The following is a 23,195-nucleotide window of genomic DNA, read 5'->3' on the forward strand; positions in this document are numbered from 1 at the left end:
TCTATGTTATTTTTTGAGTTTAAGAAATTGCGAGAACTTTCAGTTTTGAAGCATTCTACTGGAAAAAAGTCTGCAACACATTTCTGAAAATGCTAAAAGCCCTACTCTGCCACAAGTAGGTGAGACAGAAAAAAATGGCAGCTCTGTCCCGTCAATTTAGCTGTTTCATCTCCAGTCTGGTCTGTTGTGCAGGCGGCACCAAGGTATTGATTCTCCCCCCTTGCCTCCACTTCTTCTGTCAGGATGAAAACATTCTTTGACATATTCCTGCTTCTCCTATGATCCATAATAGCATCAGTTGTCTCATTCACATTCAAGATATGATTGTTTCCACGTTGTTTTGCGCTCACACCTGCACACTGCGCTGGAAGTGTGATGTGTTTAGAGTCAAAAAGAAATGGGGAGAGTACACTCCCTTGTTAGACACGTGACTCTTCACACTCCAAACTATTTGTTCTGTTTGGTGGTGATTGATCCAGGCGATTGTTGAGGTCTCCTCCTGTGTATTCCGGAGTTCCTGACAAAGCAAATCAGGTTGAATTGTGTTAAATGCACTGGAGAAATAATAAAAAACAACATATTCCCTACAGTGCTGCCTGCTTTGTCCAGCCGATAGAGGGTTTGTTGAAGCAGGTGCATGACATCATCTTCAACTCTAACTCCTGTAAGGTGCCTGTTTGCTTACTCAGGTGGTTTTAGTCAGCTATGAGAGACGGCGTTCATCGAACCAGCCTGCTAATTTTCCGCAACTCTGAGGACTTCTACATTTTTCTGCAAACTGACAGCATTTGTCTACTACAGGTCAGAGAACTATTACATAGACATGGAGAGACTTTGTTGTTGTTCGAATGTGTCTTTAAAATGTATATATTGAGCAACATTCCGTTGCAAGGGTCCAATGTTAATAATAAATAAACAATAACAAAAAGTCTAAATATACATTTGTACAATAAAAGTCTTTATGGGAGTTTAGAAGTCTTATTGTTAGGGTCCTGAGTTGTTATGAGGTTTGCTTATTATGTGTTCTTTAGTCTCTTTTTTTTATTAGATCAGACTTGTTTTTGTTTTACTTTATTAGCTCAGTCCTTTGTGATTCTAGTTTATGTTTATTTCTTGTGTCTTGTTATTCTTTGTTACTCTAGTTTAATCATGTTTCTTAGGTCTAGTTATTCTTAAGTGTTAGATTTATTTTCTTGTGTACTCTCCCTAGTTCTCCATGCCACTTTTTCTCCCTCCCCTCACACCTGCAACTCATTTCTAATCAGCCATCTGCTCCTTGCTCAGTTACCAACTTCCCAAGTATACAGTACAGACCCAAAGTTTGGACACACCTTCTAATTCAATAGTTATTTTCATGACTATTTATAAGGCAAGAAATCCCACTTATTAACCTGACAGGGCACACCTATGAAGTGAAAACCATTTCAGGTGACTACCTCTTGAAGCTCATCAAGAAAATGCAGAGTGTGTGCAAAGCAGTAATCACAGCAAAAGGTTGCTACTTTGAAGAAACTAGAATATAAGGGGTATTTTCAGTTGTTTTACACTTTTTTGTTTAGTTCCTTATTTCCACATGTGTTATTCATAGTTTTGATGCCTTCAGTGTGAATCTACAATGTCAATAGTCATGAAAATAAAGGAAACTCATTGAATTAAAAGGTGTGTCCAAACTTTTGGTCTGTACTGTACATACAACTCATTCTCAGTTCCTCCCAGTATACTCTGCTATTTTCCTGATTGTTTTGTTGTGGTCCCTGCTGGCTTTTTCCTCCTGGATTATTGTTTTTATTTTGCTCTGGCTCCCTGTGTTCCCTGTGATCTTTGCAAGTTTTTGTTGTTGTTCACAATTTTTAATAAACATCCTTTATCTACTAGCTGCCTTTCTGCATCTGGGTCCACTTTAAAACAACACACCATGACACTTATGGTTTGAGAGACGAAGGTGCTGTGGAATCTGGTTGTTCTGCATTTGAAACAGCTTAACCTTCTGCTTTTTGCAGTCTTTTGACACGTGTTGGCTGGGCCAGACTTTATAAAAAGCTTACAGGGGCGGTATCCCAAAGCCCCAAATTTTGGAAAACCCAAAGATTATTTTTGTATTGAATGCATACTTTCCAGCCACTGTAAATTAAATAAAATTCACAGATTGACATCAGATGAGTTGTATTATTTTTGGATTTTTATGAACTTGAATAACACTAAAGAGCTTTAACATTTCGAAGTTACATATTTGCAGGAAAAATATGCATCCCATGGCCAAGTTATCCATTAAACCAAACCTATATAGAGCCTGTTATTTCATGTATATAGTTCTTTGTTCTACCAGCTTTAATAAATAGGGGGGAAAATTTAAGATTTTTGTTTTTTTTATTTAACCAGATGATCATTAGTCATTACTCATCACTGGAAAATAGGTTGATTCTGGTTTCTCACCAGTTGATTGGTGCATCTCTATATCTCTTTGCTATAACCCCTTATAGTCCATACATACATAGTCTTGTACATCTGTAAATAAATATTTATATCTCGTAGAGCACTTCTGGATAGATGCAAACTACATCTCGTTGCTTGTACTTGTGACAGTGCAATGACAATAAAGTTGAATTCTATTCTATTCTATCATGAATTTCTCAATACCACAGTGATATTATGAACAGGACAGATGTTCATTATGTAGGATGATCTACTCGTATTGCACCGATTTTTTCTCCCATTCTGTTGTTTTGATGAAAATAAAACGTATATACATATGTATATACATAAAAGGCTAAATGCACATCACTTAAAAAGTGAAAGAGAAGTTCACAAAGTAATTGTAAAAGAAATGGTACCATTCTATTACAGCAAAATAAATTATTTTCATACACATTACTACAAACCTTTTTTGTTTTATTCACAATTACTTCTACCTATTTTTCATTTTTGACAGACACAGATAGCAAATACACATTTCTCCGACGCTACACAGCCTTGTATTTACTACATCTCATAAGAAACTCTGACTGTGCCGCCAGGTACACGGTGTTGTCGGCGTTCTCTTCTAAATAATGACCCGACGTGTGTCCAGAGGCAGCACTATTTGCGCCGAGGAGGAAGCGCTCAGCCTGTAAAGCGGCACTGCGGCATCGCCAGTATCACTGCGCCCCGGTCTCCCTTCTCCGGGATCCTGAAGCTCGGATCTGGGGAGAGGAGGAGGAGGAGGTGCCCTCTGGTTTTCCTTTGCGGGGATTTATTTCGCCAGCTCCAAACCTTCTTGTGCGTTATCTATTTCCCCCCCACCCCTCCTCTTCTGACCAAGAGGCCTTCAACTTGTCCGGACGGTCCCTTCCTCACTCGCAAGGGTTTGCATTTCTTGGTTTTGCATGACGTGTCTTGGAGCTCTTAAAGAAAAAAAAAAAAAGAGGCTTGCTTTTGTTGTGGGTTCTTATAGTGGAAAATGAGGCTTGGAAGAGGGAGAGAGAGAGAGAGGGAGCGCGAGCCGGAGCAGGAGGCAGTGCCAGTCCTCTGCTGCTGCCGCCGCTGTGGGCTGGACTGTGTTCCAGAGCCAGAGATCTGTACTGACAGCACAGGCGGACAAAATGGGACTGTGAGCGAAGACGAGGCAAAGAGTCTCCACTGAGGAGGAAAAGCCAGGGAGAGTGCTGGAACACAGTTTGTTTCAAATAAGCAATAGCATGGGAGTTGTGTGTGCAGTGTGCGCGTGTCACCAGACGAGTGTCGGCACGAGGCTTCAGGGTTAAATGCATAGTTTAAAAAAAAAGAGAAGAAGACAAAAAGCAAACGGCGACGTTACAGTAAAGGTGTTTTTACTTTAATGTTTTTAATGTTGTTGTTTTTTTCCCTTCAGATTGGCATAACTGCATGAACTGTGTCCTGAAATGATCCCTACATCTATAAATGCTTGCATGGTGGCTTAGTAGATGTGCCTTTGTTTTGGATTTTTGTTTTTCTTTCATGTTAAAACTGAGCATTTTCCACTTTGGAGGGTGTAGCAGAGTGTGTGTGCATGTGCTGCAGAATTTCAGATGAGCTCCATTGCATTGTCTCCTTGGACACACTGGCTGTCATGTAAAGTTGGGAATGATGGTTGACTGAGACAAATCAGTTCTGGTTTGTCTGATGATGCAGAAAAACGTGTCTCCTCTTTGTTCCAACCTATTGCTTTGAGGGACTCTTCAGAAAAAGCTCTAAGTTTGTGGGTTAAGTTTTCTTATGCTCCTTTATGTCTGAGTGATGTAATGGGTCAAAATTGTTATTTTTGGATGTGTCAAGTAGCTGGTGGTTTGTTATAGGACAATGTCAGAATGATTTTATGGGGATTTGTTACTACCCTCTTGGCTAAATTCTTGAGATGGATGCAAAATAGGCCTGCAAGCTGTTGAATGTTGCAGAGTAATCTTATAAAGCATCCAAATGCCTTCAGTGTCAGACAGTGGAGGTATGCACTGGTGAGTGGTGTGGTTCAGTGCAGAATGACATCACTAAAGAGTCATTGCATTTGTCTGGATTTCCTTTCTGTTTGATAGTTTTTTTTTTTTCATTGCTAGATGACAGAAATATAGCAAAAGTGTTCATTCGGTGTGTGCTTTCTATATTTTGTTATGGTTTTTGGTCAACACCAATGCAAATGTGATTTCAAACTGCTGATAAGTTAATGTTTGGGGTGGAGGAGCACAGATCACCAATCTTTAAAAATACCTGACTGGCCGATTCCGATTCTCGTATCGATTTTCCTGTCTGAAAAATCGCTAAATTGCTCATTTTGCAACAGTGGGGTGACTATTGTTCCACAAGTAGATGAGATCGGTGGATATCATTGGTTTCTCATGCAAGTATCATCTGATCTGATCGCGGATCACCTAAAATTAAGAAAATTTGGGCTAATTTATTGCTGAGGAACTTAAATTTTTGAGGTTTACATTTGATACTAAAATTCTTATTTTTAGAAATTTCTTTGGAAGTTTCAAAGCCTTCATGGCACGATACAGAACACTGATCCAAATAATGAATTAGGCACAAAATTTAATGATAAATTCTAGTTCTGCATCTAATTTAGTATACTTGTATAGTATGCTATGTTGGTTAATTGATCAACCTGTCCCATCAGATAGTGAGTCTGCAGTCAGGCTTCTTAACAGACATGCGGCTTGCAGCTTTCCAATAGCAATTTTAGCAGCTTTATTTTACTTAGAGTGACTGGTGCTGCTTGTTAATTTTTTCACATCTTCCAGAACGAAATTAATCTTTCGGCCACCAAACGTGTGGCCATCTCACCAGCAATGAGCAGCAACAGGTTGGGGAGGGAGCAGTGCTCGGTTTTTGTGTGGTTCACAGAGCAGGAGAGAGTTCACAGTCACATAATGCTTTATTTAGGGTTTAATTAAAAAGGTTTTTAATCATAGTTATATTTTTAGCAGTTTTGAAGCCATTAGTCTTCCTAAAGAAGACTAATCACTAATGCTCCTCCATAGCATTTCACACCTGTAGAGGAGCATCTAAATCTTTTTCGTTTTCAACAATGTTCCTCATCAGAAATGCAAACCTCTTTCACAAAATGCTTAGAGCCTAGATGTAGCCTTAGTGTCTTTTTTTGAAAAGATAAAAGGCATTGGTGGGTTAAAGTCAACCTGTGGCTGCTGCGCATCTAAGACTTCAAGTAAGATCCAACTCTGCTAGCTCATTCGATTCAGTTAATCTTAAAAGTAAATCCCAAACAGAAACTAAAAGTTCTAGTAACTCACTAATACATGTCTGTTTTGACAGGTGAATGCTAGAAGATATTCACACACAATTACCATATTTATTCCTGTTTTTAAAATGCATATTTGGAGATGTCTTACACATTTTATGAGTACCACTCCACAGGAAAAAAGAGCCAAACTTATGTAGCATCTTTCTAGTCCTACTGACCTCACAAAACACTTATGTTCTATGACACTCATCCACCAAGCCAATCTTTCAAACCTTCATACACCAAATTGTTGCCTTTAAATGTCATGCGTTTCAAGAACGCTAGAATCAAACCCCCAACCTTCTGACTGCCATACAGCTACTCTCCTGACTCTACCGAGTACCGCTCCACTCTTCCTTTTGTTCTGCCGGCTTGGTCTTTGAAAGCTTGTGTGTGTGTGCAGGATATCGATGGGCTGATTAGTGATTTATGAATGACCAGAGGCAGCTTCCATCTCATCTTTGTGTGTAGATAAGCGGAGTGTTCTGTGAATGAGGCAACAGTTTAGCATCCAGTTTGGTAAAGGTTGCGGACAGTTACAATCTCTATTCCGAGCTCAAAGACCCGGTTGTGTAAGAACCCAGAGTTTACTCACCAGATGTGATTCTAGCTGTCCTCATAAAACATTCATACTGCGTTGTGCACAGTAGCATGCAGCATCCTCTACAACAATAATTGTTGACCTTTGCAGAGTGAACATGTGCAAATGCATGCTCTCTCTCTCACTTTTTCTGTCTTGATTTTTGCAGGTGTGTGGTTGCCGTCCCTAGGCCAGAGATGTCAGATGGGGAAGGAAAATGTGGCAGCAGCTGTTCACCTTACTCTGGAGGGATAAGTTCACTGAACAGACATTTGCTTTAACTTGAAGAGGCCCTCCTTTGATGGAATTGGGAGCTTGGTGATGGCATGATGGATTTGATGGACTGCCTTTGGGAATCTTCAAGTGGAACGCAGCTTGATTGAGTGACTTAATGCAGTTTGGAATTTCCTCTAAAAGTCTCTATCTCTTGGATATTACCCATTTGCATTGGATCTAACCGACTGACAACACCTTCTACGATATTGTGGAAGTTCTCCTCCAGAGGCTTTTCACTCAAGGGTTTGAGTCTTTCTAGGGCGGTGGGTTTTTACTTGGATGTTCGCCATGAAAGACGTGGACGGACCTCGATCTAGCAACCAGCAGAAAAAGAGGAAGTCAAGGTCGGAGAGGGATCGGGAGAGGAGATCGAACGGGATAAGGAGCAACCACGTCAAAGGCTCAGTGTTTCGCCTCTCCTCCGACTCCGAGCGGGAGGCGGAACGGGAGCCCTCCTCATCCCGGCCTCGACCTCCGCGGAGGAAGCGAAAGGAGTCTACTTCTGCTGAGGAGGACATCATTGATGGCTTCTCAATCACAGGCTTTGTCACCCTGGAGGCTCTAGAGGTGAGTCACTGACTTTTTAAAATTTGTTTTTATCTTTGCCTTTAAATTGAACCTAGGACCCTTTAATTGTCAAGATAAGGTTTGCCTGTGTACTTGGAAGTCCCAGCGTGTTGGCTTCTCTCTGCATATTTGGCTGTTCTGCGAGCTGGTGTTGAGCAGATGTTGCTTTAAATGCACTGCTGTAGCCAGAGATTACTATCTGTGTCACAAAAAAGGGCTGCTATTGTTGTTGAATGTACTGCTCTGGGTATGCTTTCACAACTTCTCCAGCAGATAAGGAGCTGTGCAGCTATGGCAGCAGTGAGTCTTTGTGCACTTCGAAGAGAAAAAGCAATTTGATCCACACTACGACAATTTATTCTGAGAGGGAGTGATTTATTGTATGCTGGCTATCCATTTTCCTCGATATCCAAACGCAGCCAAGGCTGTGTTCAGAGGTCTGAATTATGACTTGTAAAGCACAACTGTTACATTTTTCTATTATAAATATGTGATGGCCAAGGGAGCAATGTTTTATTAAGACACCGGGACTCCAAAAGCCACTAGAGCATCTCGAGTATTTCTTTGGGTGTGGAATCTGAAAATTGCACAAGCTATTTTCAAATATATCGGTTGTTTTGGTGATAAACTATGATGCCATCATATATGTCAGATTTGTTAATCTGCTCACTGCACAGGTAAATTATATCTGGGGACTGTAGAAGAGGGCTAGTATTTTTAGCCCTCTATGTGTGTCAGTTTTTGCTGTGATAGTACCAATAAGACTTTTCTTGGACGATACGATGTTTTTGAAAATTATGACTGATTCAGATTTTTTTGATAAAAAAAAAATCAAAGATTATCCTAATTTAGCTATTTAGCTATTTCTAGATTAATTATGCTGATTTTTATGGGGACATGTTTACTAGAAGACACTTGGGGTGCATTCACACCAGCCCTGTTTAGTCCGCTTTAATCATACTCTAGTTTGTTTGACTAGAAAGTCTGGTTTGTTTGTGGAGGTGTGAATGTGTAATCAAACTCTGATGTAGACCAAAAAAATTATCTCAGGTCTGCCTGCAGACTTTAGACCTTGACTCGGTTGATGTGAACTCTGGTGCGGTTTGAATGCATATGTCAATACTAAAAGGATCGGAGATCACTTCAAAAGCAGGAAGTGGACCATAGCACAGGGCATTCTGGGTAAATACAACTAAAACTGCGCATCTCTTGGGCTAGTGCTTGTCCTCCGCTCATATTCAGCTGAGCATTGAAGAGTGTTTGCTTGGCGCATTTGCTAAAGGCAAAGAGCGATCCTACAACTGCTAAAATCTGACTGCACTCCATTTTTGTTTATGTTTTATGAAGAAGGAAGTTGCTCTCAGTTTCTTGATGAAAGGTTTTCTTATCATTTTCTTCAGTGGTTCTTGGTGCAGCGCCACCAGAGGCGAGATGCGAGACAGGTTGCTCAAGGGGTTTGGTTCTTTTACAAAAGTAAGCACAAAATGAAAGCAAATAAGCTGGGAAGCCTTTAAATTGTGTACAATAAGTGATTTCTTTCTGTTCCAGTAGTGTTAGAACCTAATTACTTCTTTCAAAATTTAGATGAACAGACGTTGAACCAGACATCTTCAGTCTGCAGGTCAGACTAGCATGAGCTACATGAGTTTGTGACGTACGGTCTTAGTTTAGCAAGTGACTTGTTAAAGAAAGAAAAAGACAAAACCAATGGTTACTTGGTAACATGTTCAGTGATGCTGAAACTAAGCAGACATGAAGGGGAGATGGTTGGTGAACTTGTTCATGTCTGTAGTTATGTTCCATATTTTGTTAAAGGGAAATTTGGTTGCAAAAAGAAGCCAATTGAACTGCACCGGTGTGTGTCTGTGATCATGTGTTGGAGGCTGAGAGCTCTCATTAGGTTGTATTAAATTCAGAGTAACATAATGTGTAACTGGATGTTGTCCCAGAAACCTTGACATCTTGCCCTAATCTTATGCTTGAAGGGGCAGCAGGTGGTCGTACCCCGTCTACTGATTTGTTCTTCAGTTGAAAAGGTTTCTTTAGTCTATTTATAGATACTGTCTGAGTTTTTTATGGTTTCACCATTCTAAGTAGTATATTATGATTATGCCTCAGATTTTTTTTTATTCATACATAGCACAGGGACTATATAGCTTTTGTTGCTTGTGTTACATAAGCAGACAGACCATAAGCACATGTGACTACAATATGAGGTAGTCACCCTGGTTGTCTGTTATTGTCATACTCACCACCTGCTTCAGCTTGAATCTCTCTGCTGCAGAAAATGGAGCAGAGAGGAACAGCAATCGTGTCATCGTAACCCGGCTCAGAGGTCCATAATAAACCGGGAGATGCACCATGTACAAGAGACTTTAAAAACACATTTAACCAAGTTAAGGTTAAAACAAAAGTTTCTAATATGAAGTGTAAAATTAGTGCTGCGTGGTGTAATTGAGTGGAGTGATGTTCAAGTGTGCATCTGCAAAATAGAGATGGATCTGGCCAGGAGTGACTGAGGAAGAACTGGTTAAAGCCACAATTGTTGAGAATGGGCTTTAGAGAGGTCTGCTAGGAGTTGGCAGCTTCTGAAAAAAGAAGCTCACATCCTGGACCAATATCACATCAGATGATTTGACTGGTCCAATGTCTCATTAGACTGCAAATGAGAAAAAAATAACTTCCTCCCACAAGAACCCCCCCGCCTCCAATTTAAGATTGCTTAAATTTTAATAGAGTATCATGATGAAATTTATCATGATAAATTTCTTATCATGACAAGAATTTTGATTTATTGTTGTCACAATAAATTCCAATTAATTCCATAATATGATTATATGCAGTTACTGTGAGCAATTTAGTGATACAAATCACACTTATCTGTGTGAAAATAACTAATGGTTTTTAATTGTCATTTTTATCGTTATCACCATAGTACCACAAAGTATCAGGATAAAACTTTACGTTCATGTCATCCACCCACTATAGAGAGTAGAAAACAAAACTTCTTGTGGATAATGTCTTCAGCTGGAATCAGCTTCTTCTAATTCCCACTGTGCTCATTTATTCTGAGTTTATCACTTCATTCATCCCTTAATAAAGATGAGTAATAATAAATGAACTATGGATTATTTGAAAAGCCCTACACTAGGGAAAAACTATCTTTCCCTCAGAAATGCTCTACGATGTATTCACAACCATCTAAACAACCTGCTTTTTGATCATGACTCTAAAGGATCAGTGAAACACTGCATTTTTGAAGATCACAAGAATATCGTTTGTGGAAAAAGATTATTTTAGCTCAACAAAAGTAATGATCAAGGCCATTTAAATAAAACCTTTGTAGAAGTAACTAAAATGTTGAAGAAAAGTCAGAATCGAGTTTTCATACACAAAATAAAGAAATGGATTACAGAAAAATGTGGACTATGGGTTAATGGATAATTTAATCTTTCAACTGAGATCAAAAACAGGGCACAGTGACAGGTGTCTTTTTGTAATTCTTTTGCAGAAACATTTTCATCAAGAAAACACCTTAGCAGCAGCTTATTTGAGCATTTGTAGCTCCCTGGTGTGTGTGTGTGTTCAGCTGAGAGAGATTTCCACTCCTCTGTATTAATGCATATTGAGGTACATTTGCCTATTAAAATTTGTCAGTTATAAGTGTTTTTAGAGAGGGGCTCAAATATTTGCATTTTAGCTATCTACTCTAAACTGTTTGAATCACATTTACTTTGTAAAACACAGAATACTGATTGAATTTGAAGCAAAAGAAAAGAGAAATTTGGGGAAAAAAAGACTTCATATCTGAATACTGGATACTCTGACAAAATATCAGTGAAATGGATCATTAAAAATTGTGTCTGAAGGAAGAGAAATGTTTTCTTTTATAAGGCTGTGAAAATCCTCCACTTGTATTTTTCTGTTCTTGACATTTTTGTTTTCCTTCCTCTGACACACAGCCAGGATTTGGTGTATTCTATTTACCTTCCAGCTTCGATTTAATGTCTGCTGCCCCAAACAATTATTAGCTCTGAAATCCAGTTTCACACCAATCTGTCTCACCGATGCACACAGACGGCAGAATTATGAGGGATTCCACCTGAAATAAGGTGGAGATTACTGGGGTTATGTTGAGTGTGTGTGCGTGGGGAGGATTTTGATGACTCAAAATGTGAAATTAATTGATAACTTGCTATACCGGATTGGCTCTTCACACTGAGAGTTAAAAGGGACAAGACACCAGTTAGAGATCCACCAATCAACTACGGAGAGACCAAGCGATCAATTTTTCATTGATTTCCTGTGACTCGGGATCATTAGGGGTGTAACGATACATAAAACTTACAAGACGAGACGAAAAGTCATATGGAGTTCACGAAAACAAGACGGGACAAGATTGTAATAATTCTTGTAGAGAAAAATTAAAAGATAAAATTTATGTTGCTAAAAATGTCTTTGCATTTTTATAGGTTTTGCCACAAGCTCACCAACCCGATGTCTTTGTATTTCTGATTTCTTGAAATTCTTCAGGCCATAGGACAGTTCGTACAACATTCCCCAGTTGAAACTGAAAGCGAACGCTGTGATTGTGATGTAGTTGAACGTACCCTGTTCAATGTACATAGTTATAGTGATGCTATCAACTTCCATTATCGTCTGAACAACAAATAATTTAAGAGTAGTTGGGGTAGCTTTTTTACAACTTCACCAGGAAAATTGTAACCTCGTGCTTTCTCGCAAACTAATACTCGCGAGATAGCGGTCACCTCCATGAGAAATATCACGCTGTCTCTTGTGCGACAAGCTCTTGCTACAATCCGCATGATCTGTACTTCAAATGTTGAAAAATGTGATATTGTTTTTCTGCTTTTCATTAAATGCATCAAAACGAAGAAGTCCTAACATTGTGGATGTACTATGATGCATTTTTGAGTTTAGCAAAAACATAAAGGTCAGTGACAAGGGCTTTGATGGATTGATGGAGATAAATCTGTTGTCCCTGGATTTTCTGTTAGATTATAAACTAAGACCTTGACTAAAGAAGATAGCAAATTCTTTTGTCTGCATTCCTAAAAGAAAAAAAATGGAATCAATCGAAGTCCGAATCCCCATGTCAGACCTGAAAGTAGACCGGAAATCACTATCGAGTAATAAAGAGCGTTGCTCTCACACAGCTCTGTACGGACAATTGGTTTCCATTTAATAATGTGGCATTTTCTGCTCTGTGCTGTTCAGGGGATGATTCTGTCAGCATGCCAGCTTTTTCGAAACAATTGATATGTCTGGCACAGCCCCAGAAGTCTGCTGGGTGGAGGTTCTAAAGACAGGTAGTTAGAAACACACCGATTAATAATGCAGAGCAAGAAACAAGCTAATGGTAAATCAGATGTATCGGCAGAATAGAAAAAAAAACAAAACTGGACAATTCAGAGACAGACACTTTGTTAAGCTTTGTTTCACAAATCAAAGCAGGTTGGACAAGAACTTGCTCATGGAGCTGGTTTTATAGGACAGTTCCTGTTGGACCATGCTGCCTTCACAGATATTTGTGTCCGCTTAATAGATCCACTCTTTCAGCCTTTTTATTTTTCCATCTGCTAGAGATTTGTGTGTTCAGAAAAGATGTCTAATTTGTTTGTGCATGTTCCTTTTTAATTCCAGTAATGGGTTTGCTATAAATTTTATATGACCTCAAAGAAACAAACGTATTGCTGTGCTTCCTGGCCGTAAAAACGTCATAACTCCTTGATGAAGCAGATCGACTTGTTCTGGTGCTGTTCCCTCTCGGTGTGCAGTAGTTTAACAGGCTCAGGATGTCTTTTATTGGGAAATGAGCTGACTCTGGGGTTCTTTATAAACTCTGTACATTCAGCATTCTGTTTGTGGATTGGATCTCTTTAGCTGATAGTGTACCACAGTGTTATTCGTCTGATTGAGAACTTTGTTGGCTCAAATGCGGGGGATATATGTATTCCACGTGATGGAGCTTTGTCCTACATAAGCAGATGAAACACAAGACAAAGAAATGTCCTGTTGCTTTATGGCTCTGCTTAATTAAATTGACTTTAAGTAGAACAGACGCAAACAAACACTAAGTTTTAAAAGGGGAAATTATTTCAAGCGCCACTTTGTTGCCTAATTAGCATGGTCTGGTTTTGTAATTAGTGAACATGTTGTCCCATTTTTCTCAGCACTGCTTGCTCATCAGGCGTTTTATGTGACCTTGTGTAGTTTTTAATATACAGTAGCTAAAAAAAAACTTCCCCTACATGTTCCCCTATGTTAAAATTTGTATCCTAGTCTTTACATTTAAGTGAGAGACTTGGTAATAAAGCTGATGCTAGAAAAAAAAAATCCAGATTCTCTTTAAAATGTGATCTTAACTTGTTGCACAAAATAAACTCATTACGTTCTGGATGCCAGATCCTAGTTCCCATATTTTTATCACGAAATGGAATCAGAACATTGAGTTTACTGGTTAGGTGTGGTCACGAGCTGCATTTCCTTTGCAAATGTACGTGAAAGTTTGTCAAAACACAATTTTGCAATTGCTGTGTTTCCATTTCAAAAATAAACAAATCTTGAATGGCTAAACAAAAAAAACACTTTATCCAAATGCCAAAATGTCCTATTGAATCACAAGACTCTTTTTTTTTTTTTTTTCAAAGGTGGCCAACTTTCTCACAAAACAGGCGGTGAGAAGTTTAACAATATAAAAGTAAGACTAAATATTAACTTCTGCACTAGCATCAAAATGGTTTACAGCATGAACTACAGCATATTGTAATATATTTGGCTTATGTAAACTAACAAAATGGGCAGTTTTAATCATTTTTAGAGGGAGTCTTATGAATCTGCAGATGTTCACTATTCAAAGATGGCTGCAGACCCGAACCTCCACAGTCTACTGTACCTTATTGCTATTGAAATTTGCCGACATAAAGACCTGGTTTGGTCAAGATCTCTTTCTCCATCCCTGTAGAAGAATAAAACTGTAATGTTCTAAAAAACACAGAATAAAATGAAAAGGGGGAGTCCTCTCTACTTTATTTTGATGCTGCTTTTAAAGTTTTTGGTGGTGTAAAATATAGTTCTGCACTTCAGTTCCGCACAGAAATGTTGCACAGGATCGTTTTCGATCGGTACCCATACATAGTGACATTTTCTTTTTTTTTTTTTTTTTTTTTTTTTTTTTTTAAAGGTTTTGTTGGCTCTAGTGGCCTTTATTTGAAAGTAGTTTGACAGGAAACAGGGTAATCAGAGAGGGGGAAGACATGCGGCAAACGTCGCCAGGCCGGGAATCGAACCTACGACCACCGCTACAAGGACTAAGGCCTCAACGTGGGTCATGCTTTGCCCCTGCGCCACCACAGCACCCCCATAGTGACATTTTCAATACAAATGCTTGTGCTTTACACCCCTTCAGTGCAAATTTGAATATTTTAACCTCAGTTAAGAAATTTATTCTTCTAGTATGAATGCCAATAGCAGTCATTGAGTCCAGGGCATTTTATTTCATATTTAATCTTTGAGTTTCTTTTGGCAGGTTTTTACACACTAAATATTTGATGAATATGAATATTTGTCAAGGCTGAATGTGAAGTGGTATTCCTGAAGTACTGTAGATCCATGGCTGGTGTCGAACTCAGCTTTTTCTTGATTAATTTCTCCCATTGTTAAACATTTTGAGAAATATTTTTCCTTCATTTTATTTTTACTTCATTGCTTAACGGCACATCTCGTAATGATACAGTTTCTCCGCCATGATCCTCGTAGACTTGTGGCAACACATCACACTTTGAGTCACCATCTGCTTCTAGTCATATAATCAACGTTGGTGATACACATTAATCACTGTTGCATAGGTTTGCAGAACTACTTCACTTTGAATATACATCCCTAAGGAACATTGAAAGTAAAGCTGCTTTTTTTCCATGTGGTTCTTCATGGAGATGCACTGATCAGACATTTCAGGTTCTGGGTTAAAATCCCAGTTTGGCGTCTTTATGCACGGAGTTCACTGCCTTTCATCAAATAACCGTTGGAAATGGCCAAACCCCCCACTCCTGTGATACTGCAGTTACAGGCAATGGAGACATGGATTTTCTGTAAGAGCTACAAATAACAGAACGCTTCTTTGCTGCCCTCTGGATAAATTTAATATTTAACCGTCTCAACAATAAAATGTTACAACAGTGATTTCTTAAATAAAAAAAACTGCCCACTGTACAGAGCTGTCTGACAACAGAACTGAAAAATTATATGAAATAAAACTCTCCAGGTCATTGGGCGGAGGGGTCCAAAAATGAAACCCAACGGACAAGAAGTAAACTATTTCTCCTTTTTCTGTTTTATCAGACACATTACAGTTTACTATATTTTTTTAAACATCTGAAAACAAAATCTGTGCCATATGATGATATCTTTTGACTTCCTTCAACAGCTTCAAAATTGGACACATTTGGGAGGAAAAAAGCTTTAATTTGCTGCTAAGTGTGAGACTGCTGAACTATTTATTCATTTATTATAACTATACAGGAGCCATAAGGAACCTTTCTGTGATGGATCATTAACTTTATGGTAATAATTTATATCAGAACCAGAGGCAGCATTGCACACAGTGTGGGTTATAGTGCGAGGGAGAAAGAGGAATTGGTGATAAACAGCAACACTGTGTGAGTTACACAGTGTTGCTGTCAGGAGAACCTGGCAGTTCTAATGCACGGTGCAGCTGCTGATCGGAAATGTATCAGACTTGTAGCTTCCGACCATCCAGTCACCGATCGGGGCCAGTAAAGCATTAAAAGAGTATGCTTCTGATCACCACATAGCATAACTACAGACAACTATCAGCCTCCTGACACCGAGGCTTTCAGCTGGAGCTTGTCAGTATCCACCAATCCTGCTCAGCACCTCTTCCCCTGAGCAATCCTACAGCTGGAAGGAATGTAGTTGCAGTCCGAGTTGTGTTCAGTGTTTGGAAGTACTAAATTCTTCCTTAACTACTTGAAAGTTAAATAATGTGTTCTGAACACACCGGGGTGCACCTGTGTACCAGAGAATGTTTTTATGTACATCATTTGAGTGTGACATCTTGTATTGCTGATAAAGGGGATGCCTAATTTAAATGGCACTCTTATAGAAGTAGGAATGAGAATTTTGATTGTTTGAGCATGTGTAGAGCTTCAAAGTAATAGAAGTGTGGAATAACTTGGTGTATTTGCTGAAGGATTTTGTGATTATTTATATTTATAATATATTAATATAATATATTATTTATATTATATAATATATTATTTATATTCCATATTCAAACAAGAATATGCAAGTTATTCTTCTTTGACCTGATAGGCCAATTTGAATTGACAAGGCAGGATCTGAAGGTTTATATGGTGGGGTAACGGATGAGTTGCCATTTTGGAAGCTGCTGCTTTGTGTGAAGACTTGAGGAAAATAAATGTATAGCTGTCGGTCCAGTCTAGTTAAAGTGGCCTCTCATCTTTTCCACAAGACACCTCTCTATCCATCCATCGATTGTCCAACACTTTTGTTCCTTGTGGAGTCACGATGGGTGCTGGTGCCTATCTCCAGCGGTTATGTAACAACCAGTTGAGGGATACTATCTAATTGGTATCCCTCAACTTCATATACCAAAGCTCCTTCTTCTCTCCCCATTGAGGTGACATTTCATACCCCAAAACCAACAAAGCCTCTGGGATTAGAAAGCTTCTCATCCCTCTGTTCAGGTCGAGGTGGTGGATCCACAAAGGGGACAATTAATAGACGTTATTTTAAGCTGAATTTGATTTAAGTATTGTTGATATGAACAATCTAGTATGACTTTCTTTGCTTTAGAGCTCGAGCATGCTCCGTTTTTTTAGACTTGAGTCTGTTGGTTGTGTGTTTCATTAAGTGTGTTTTGTAAATGGGAGGTTTGCACAGCGAATCAAAAGGTGCTCTTATGTAAATGCCAGCAGGATCTTTGTTGATTTAGCACTTCTCATGGTGTGTGTTATGTGAAGGACACACACACACACATTTTCCCTTGCTTGAATTACCACACTCTCTCTAGCAAAGCCGGGTCTTACGATGGATTTAGTTGTGCCAGTTAATAGCAAGGTATCAGCCGTAGAGTAGAGGCAGTGTGAGGAAGCAACCCACAGGCTATCCATATGGGTCTTATCACTCAGCAAGCAGACCCAATGATAAGCTATTATGTTTTTCCACAATAGTCTGCTCTGTTTTCTCTTGTTTGTCTAGTTACCCCGCAGCACATGCTTGAACAACCCAAGGCTCCCAATTAAATAGACTGACTGTGTTAGTGATGTTTAAGACTCTGCTGGTATATCCACTGGATTTTGAAGCTTGCTAGTAGTTGAGTACTCGGAGTGTTTTTCTGTATGGCTGTTCTCTGGCATTTGTTTCACACAAAAAAATAAATCGTTTGTCATTTTTACAGTTAAGGCTAGAATTGTCTTGTGTACATTATCCACACAGCAAGGTGATTGTTAGCAACAAGAGAAAATGAAAAACGTGATATTGTTGGGGTTTCTTCTCTCTGTCTCTCCCCGTCTGCATTTGCTTAGATGTGCAACGTTACCAAACGACTTCATTCTGAGAGGAAATGAGTCCTGCTTCACTCGCAGGCACATGTGCTAATATATTTAAACAAAAGTGTTGCTAAAACCCACAGTGGAGAGGTCAGAATAGAGTATTTAATTCAAAGTAATTTGTTTTCTGCTGTAAATCTCTGACCAAAGATGTAACAACCAGCTCTCTGTATTGCAGTTTTCTGCTGTATTGAAATGTTTGCATGTTTACAGTCGACCTGCAAACCAGAAATATGACGGTAGAAAATGTCATTTTATATTAGTAGTTTGTACAGATACTTTGACTACAGCTCATAACTGATAGCTCTGAATGTTATTGTAAGCTTAGTCAAAGTGAAAATTTCTGTTCCTTCACAACAACCAACTGACTTAGATTAAATATATGATAGTACTGGACTGCTAAAATGAATGAAACGGTACCGAATTGGTGGAATCTGTTCACCTTTTCCTATATCTGCTAGTCCAGGCGCTTCTTTAAAAGTTACCACTTGAATTAGCCACCAACCTTTCAGTTATGCTAAAAATGGCCTATTTCGAGCGTTTTTTGCTTCTGTAACAACTTCCACACCAAAGTGTGTTATCGTTTGCTTGGGCGTGCTTTGTTCACAGATCAGGCAAAAAAGATTATTTTTGGAGTATGACTGGCTGATCATCAGTCAGAGCCTATCAAACATACCAAACTCCAATGATTAGTCAAATATTTTAACTATTTTCCTCTATTTCATTGATACATTTAAAAAACAACACACACACATGAGCACAATGCAGTGTGTCTACACTACAGTGCTCGCAGTCACTAATCACATTTCTTTTGTCTTTTAGACAGGATAGTCTACCGTGGATGCCCAGCTTTCAGGCCCTCACCGCTGGACAAATTGGCCTGTAAATGCAGCTCTGAGAAAAGAGAGCTTTCTGTTGATATTGCTGGCTCCTGCAGCTGTTTGTCAACTGCTCTTCAGTGTCTGCAGGGCTATCATCATCGCGATTCCCCCTCAGGGACCCGAGCTTCAGTCTGGCCCTTGAGTCTGTGTATTTTTAAGATGGTCGATCCCCATCTCTTTTCCTCCTCTGAGTGGCCTTTCCCCCAGTAGGACTCCTGTGAAATGAAGCATTGATTGCCCCTGTGCAGACAGAGCATAATACATAATGATATTGCCCTGCTTCCCACCTTTCTCTTTTAAAGGTTAGAGAAACCATCATGGCCAATTTAGCTGGCATTAGACACTTAGATTGCCTCAGAAAATAACAGTTTTCCTCAAATATATATATATATATATATATATATATATATATATATATATATATATATATATATATATATATTCTTTGCTCTGGTAGTAAAGTTTTAAGATGGTCAAACGATAGTTTTTTTTCCTGAGGGCAACCAAATGGAGGAAAATGTAGTGTTTGTTGTGTTGTTGCTTAGAAATGCTGCAAAGAGCGCTAGTTTCTAACTGAAGCTGTTTATGGTAAGCATCTGAATCAAAATATTTTCAGAAATGTGTTGTAATGGTGTCTTAGAAAGACTTAAAGATGTATCATTATCACCTTAAACACTAACTTATTATACTCCAATTTCTTTTGGTTTCATGTTTGCCCCTGCTAATCGTGTTTGCTCCTGCTAAAGGTACTAGCTCTAGCTAATATGGTAAACAGTAGTTAACAGGTCTATCAGATCTGTTTCAACAGATATCTCGTGTGTAATGGCACATGAAAACTTTAAGGCAGCTTTCCTCAGTCAACATGTGTTTTTGGCTGCCCTCATTATCCTTTATAACTTTGACTTCTTGTGTTTTGCTTATAGACTCAACTCCACTGTTATCCTGCCACTTTATCAGTCTTGCATGTGAAAAATACTGACCTCCGTAAGTAAAAACAAGTCAGATCCATTGCTGATTGGGAATCTCCTGCTTCTGCTTCTAAATTATTGAATCTCCGTGGTAACCTCAGGCAATCATTGATATCTATCCAACCTGTTCCCCATCATCATTGCATCATCTGCTGTAGTGCACCACATGAAGTGTGCTGATTAAAATGAATTTGAAAATAGTGACTTTGTCCTAGAGCACCAGCAGTCATTATCTGGTCAAGTGGATGGTTTTTAAGTGAGGGATTTTTTGCTAAGAGTCGGCTGCCATCCAGCAAGATAATAATCTTGATTATTGTTTTTGCATTAAATACTTATCGCAGTTCTATTTGCTGTCCCATTCATTAGGAACGAACTGTGTGTTGAAGTGCAGTGGTGCCTGCTAGCCGTCAGCTGGCCTATAAAAATCTTACTTCTACTGATCTGTCAAATCAGCAGGTGAGGGTGAAACTATAGACTGGAGTATTATTTTTTTTTATGTCTTTGTCAGCCTGTTACTTTATTATTTTTATTATTACATTTAATATAACTTCAAATAATTGTGTAATTTTTGCTCAGGTTGACTCAAAAATTAGCTACTTTTGTTACAGGTTAATCTTCTAAGCTACAGAAAAGTAATTGTTGAGGATACACAATTTGGACCAATATTGACGTCCAATAGTCATACTGCTGTTATGACAGTTTACCTATATTTTATTTTATAAATGTTTTTATTTGTTTAATCGATTAATTTTCACAATAATCAACAGATTACTTGATTACTAAAATTATAATTTACGATAATATCTTCTTAAAATATAATTTTCTGCTATAGAACGATCCACACCACACATTCTTCAACAGTCTAAATATCGTTTGGATTTAAGTTGGTTCGAACGCCAAGACAAGCTTCAGGAATTATCCTCTAATTTTTGAAATACAGGGTACCATTAAATTCAATTTTTAATAATCTCTCTTCAGGGCAGCTATCACACTTAGAAAGACTGTGATGCAGGAAGTAACTACAAACCTGTAGAGATGGATTTCGTTAAGCAAAAAAGGAAGAAAAAAAAAACTAATGAGGTGATTTGATCAAAGAGGAACAGCTCAGGGGACTGGGTTTTGTTTCTGCCAGAGAGCGGAGGAGTGTTGGTGAGTGATCCAAAACGTTTATGATAATTATCGTGCAAAGAATTTAGGACGTGTTGGAGAGGAATTGCAGATTGCCAGGCAGCTACAGATCAAAGTAGTGGAGGCAGAGGAATAGTGACGTATGCGACTGCCAAATGACTGGCTGGTGACTGGGATGGAGCAAACAAACCAGTAGATGATGGCTTAAAGGAAATCCAGGTGAGTGGTTGACTTGAGGGGGTCGACCTGGTCTTCATGTGCTCCTGATCATAACCTTAGAAAAATGTACTATAAAACATTACTTGATTGAAATGTCTTTATTTTCCCTTTTACTTTGCATTGTGAGTTGGTTGTTTGAACACCTACCAAACCTCATAAACAGTAATCGAAACTGAAAAACTATTATCTCCTGATAATCAGGTAGTGTCTCGACTTGCTAATTTTGGCATAAATTACTAATTTTGTTTATAACTGCCTTCAGTGCTTATTAATCGCTATTCGTAGCCAATGCATACGCAACATTGTGTATGTTAACATTTGTTTAATCCTCTTTTTCATCTCTTTATGGACACAATAATGCATCTGGCTTGTCAAGACGTACATTTCCAGAGTGTTAAGAACAATCTCTGAAAAAGTCCTGATACACAACAACCAGTGTCGATCATTGTTCTGTCTGCCTCCGACCTGTAAGAGTTAATGCTATGACTGAAATCAGTCCAGCAAAGCACTTAGGGTTCTCTTCTCTACAGTGTCTTGAACTGAACCTTGTTCTTCTTTGCTGTGACAGGCATTGAAGGACGGTTTTCCCTTTCAATAGAAAAGGAGGAAATAGCAGGGTACAGCACGTTGATACAAATCAAATTCTTGTCTGGGTGATTGAAGCCAAACAAGAGGTCTTTCCGTGAACGTGTTCAGACTTTGTCAGTCTTTGTTGTTATGTTTTGGTTGAGAATACTTTTTTATTATTTTCTTAACCCTCCCTTTCTTTTAGAAAATGCAGCAAATTTATAACAAAAAAGAAGTGGTGGTTTATTTTCAGTCCAGTTGAAGTTTCTTATTGGGGTCAAGCTATAAAATGCCGTCAAGCCTGACTGTCAAGTGAAGTAACAGTTACAGATTAGATGAGACTGATTTATGTTCAGATAATAGCGTCACCTGTACATGTCTGCTAATCACACGTTCTTGTAAAACACTGCTTAATGCAATGAGACTTGAAAGGATGCGTCATTTACTAGTTTATCTGAGCGTTGCACCCGCCCAGAGCAAAAACACAGACGGGGCTTCTAAACTGCAGACCTTGTATCTGATCTGTAAGCTTGACAATTATTATAAAATGTGTTCTAGAAGGATTTGTGCTACCTTTACCATCTTCTTTGTCCTAAACTTAATCCTTTCATCTGGCTGTCAGACAAGGGTTTGTACGTTTGCATGCTGATGAGGCCTGGGAGGGACGGAGACCGAGGGCGTTTGTAAGAGGAATTACAACTGGGTGCAAATATTCGTAGATTAAAAACCCCACCGAGCAATTAGCTCAACGCTGAGCAACGATGTTAGACAATCTTCATTAGCTGTCAAGAAATGAATAAGAACCAAATTGACTGTCAATTATAGACCAAAAAACGGCACAGAGATTATCTGTAAGCCATTACTCCCAATTTATCAAACGGGAAATGTGCAGGCAGATGGTAATGATGTGGTACGAGTGCAGAAGTGTCATAATGTTGAAAGAAAAAGTGAGCTGTAATTCAATGAGGGGAACTGCATGCAGCATTTTCCCCTGAGACAGATGATTAAGATGATGTTAATGCTGTTGTCAGGACACATGAGGGTGCGCAGCGGTGCATGTATGAGCCACTGGGTGACAACAAAGCTGGGAGAAGTTCTTTTAAACATTTCTGGACTGGTTGTGTTACGGTGTTACGGTTGTGAAAGTGAAGGTGAATAAATGAAAAAAATCAGCTGATCCTGATAGTTTTGGATCAATCTTTTCTAAAGCTGAATGCTGATTTACTGGCTGATCCTCTAACTTTCATTCTTAATCTTAATCTAAGCTTCAACTCGAACAAAGTTGCTAAAGTTGCGTTTGTCTTTCCATGGCTAAAAGGTTCTGAACCCTCAATTGTGAATAATGACAGGCCGATCTCAAAATCCTGTATTCAGGCAAGTGTATTTGAAGAAGTGGCCTGTGATCAACAGAATGAATTTTAAGAATCAAACATTATTTAAAACCCTCTTCAGTCAGGCTTTACGTTTTTGCGTTGCTCTGTTTATTGACTTATCGAAGGTATGTGATAATTTGCTAGAGATCCTTCTTCATATCGCCAAACAAGCTTCCTGTTGATTTGCAGATTATGTGGCAAGTAGGACACGATTCGGAGTTAGTGCCACATTTCTCGAGATCACAAATGGTGTAGTCCAAGGCTCAGTCTTGGGACCCATTTTACTCACAGT

The 23,195-nt window shown here is 38.8% G+C and overlaps 1 protein-coding gene across 14 annotated transcripts in view; it reads left to right on the top strand.

Moving 5' to 3' along the window:
• Nucleotides 1–3,036: 3,036 nt before the first annotated feature.
• The window catches only part of auts2a (activator of transcription and developmental regulator AUTS2 a), a 353,173-nt gene continuing 333,014 nt past the window's right edge, over nucleotides 3,037–23,195 (top strand). For 3 of the 14 annotated variants that reach the window (XM_032575811.1, XM_032575810.1, XM_032575817.1), the window contains exons 1-2: nucleotides 3,037–3,341; nucleotides 6,481–7,154. In XM_032575811.1, the coding sequence (XP_032431702.1) occupies nucleotides 6,867–7,154 (288 nt within the window). In that variant the 5' untranslated portion in view covers nucleotides 3,037–3,341; nucleotides 6,481–6,866. Of the gene's footprint in view, nucleotides 3,342–3,417; nucleotides 3,801–6,480; nucleotides 7,155–23,195 lie in introns of those variants that run through there. The other 11 variants (XM_032575813.1, XM_032575809.1, XM_032575816.1 and 8 more) reach the window with 7 other exon arrangements.

Source organism: Xiphophorus hellerii, chromosome 11 (genome assembly GCF_003331165.1).
Source record: "Xiphophorus hellerii strain 12219 chromosome 11, Xiphophorus_hellerii-4.1, whole genome shotgun sequence".
Taxonomy (NCBI): Eukaryota; Metazoa; Chordata; class Actinopteri; order Cyprinodontiformes; family Poeciliidae; genus Xiphophorus; species Xiphophorus hellerii.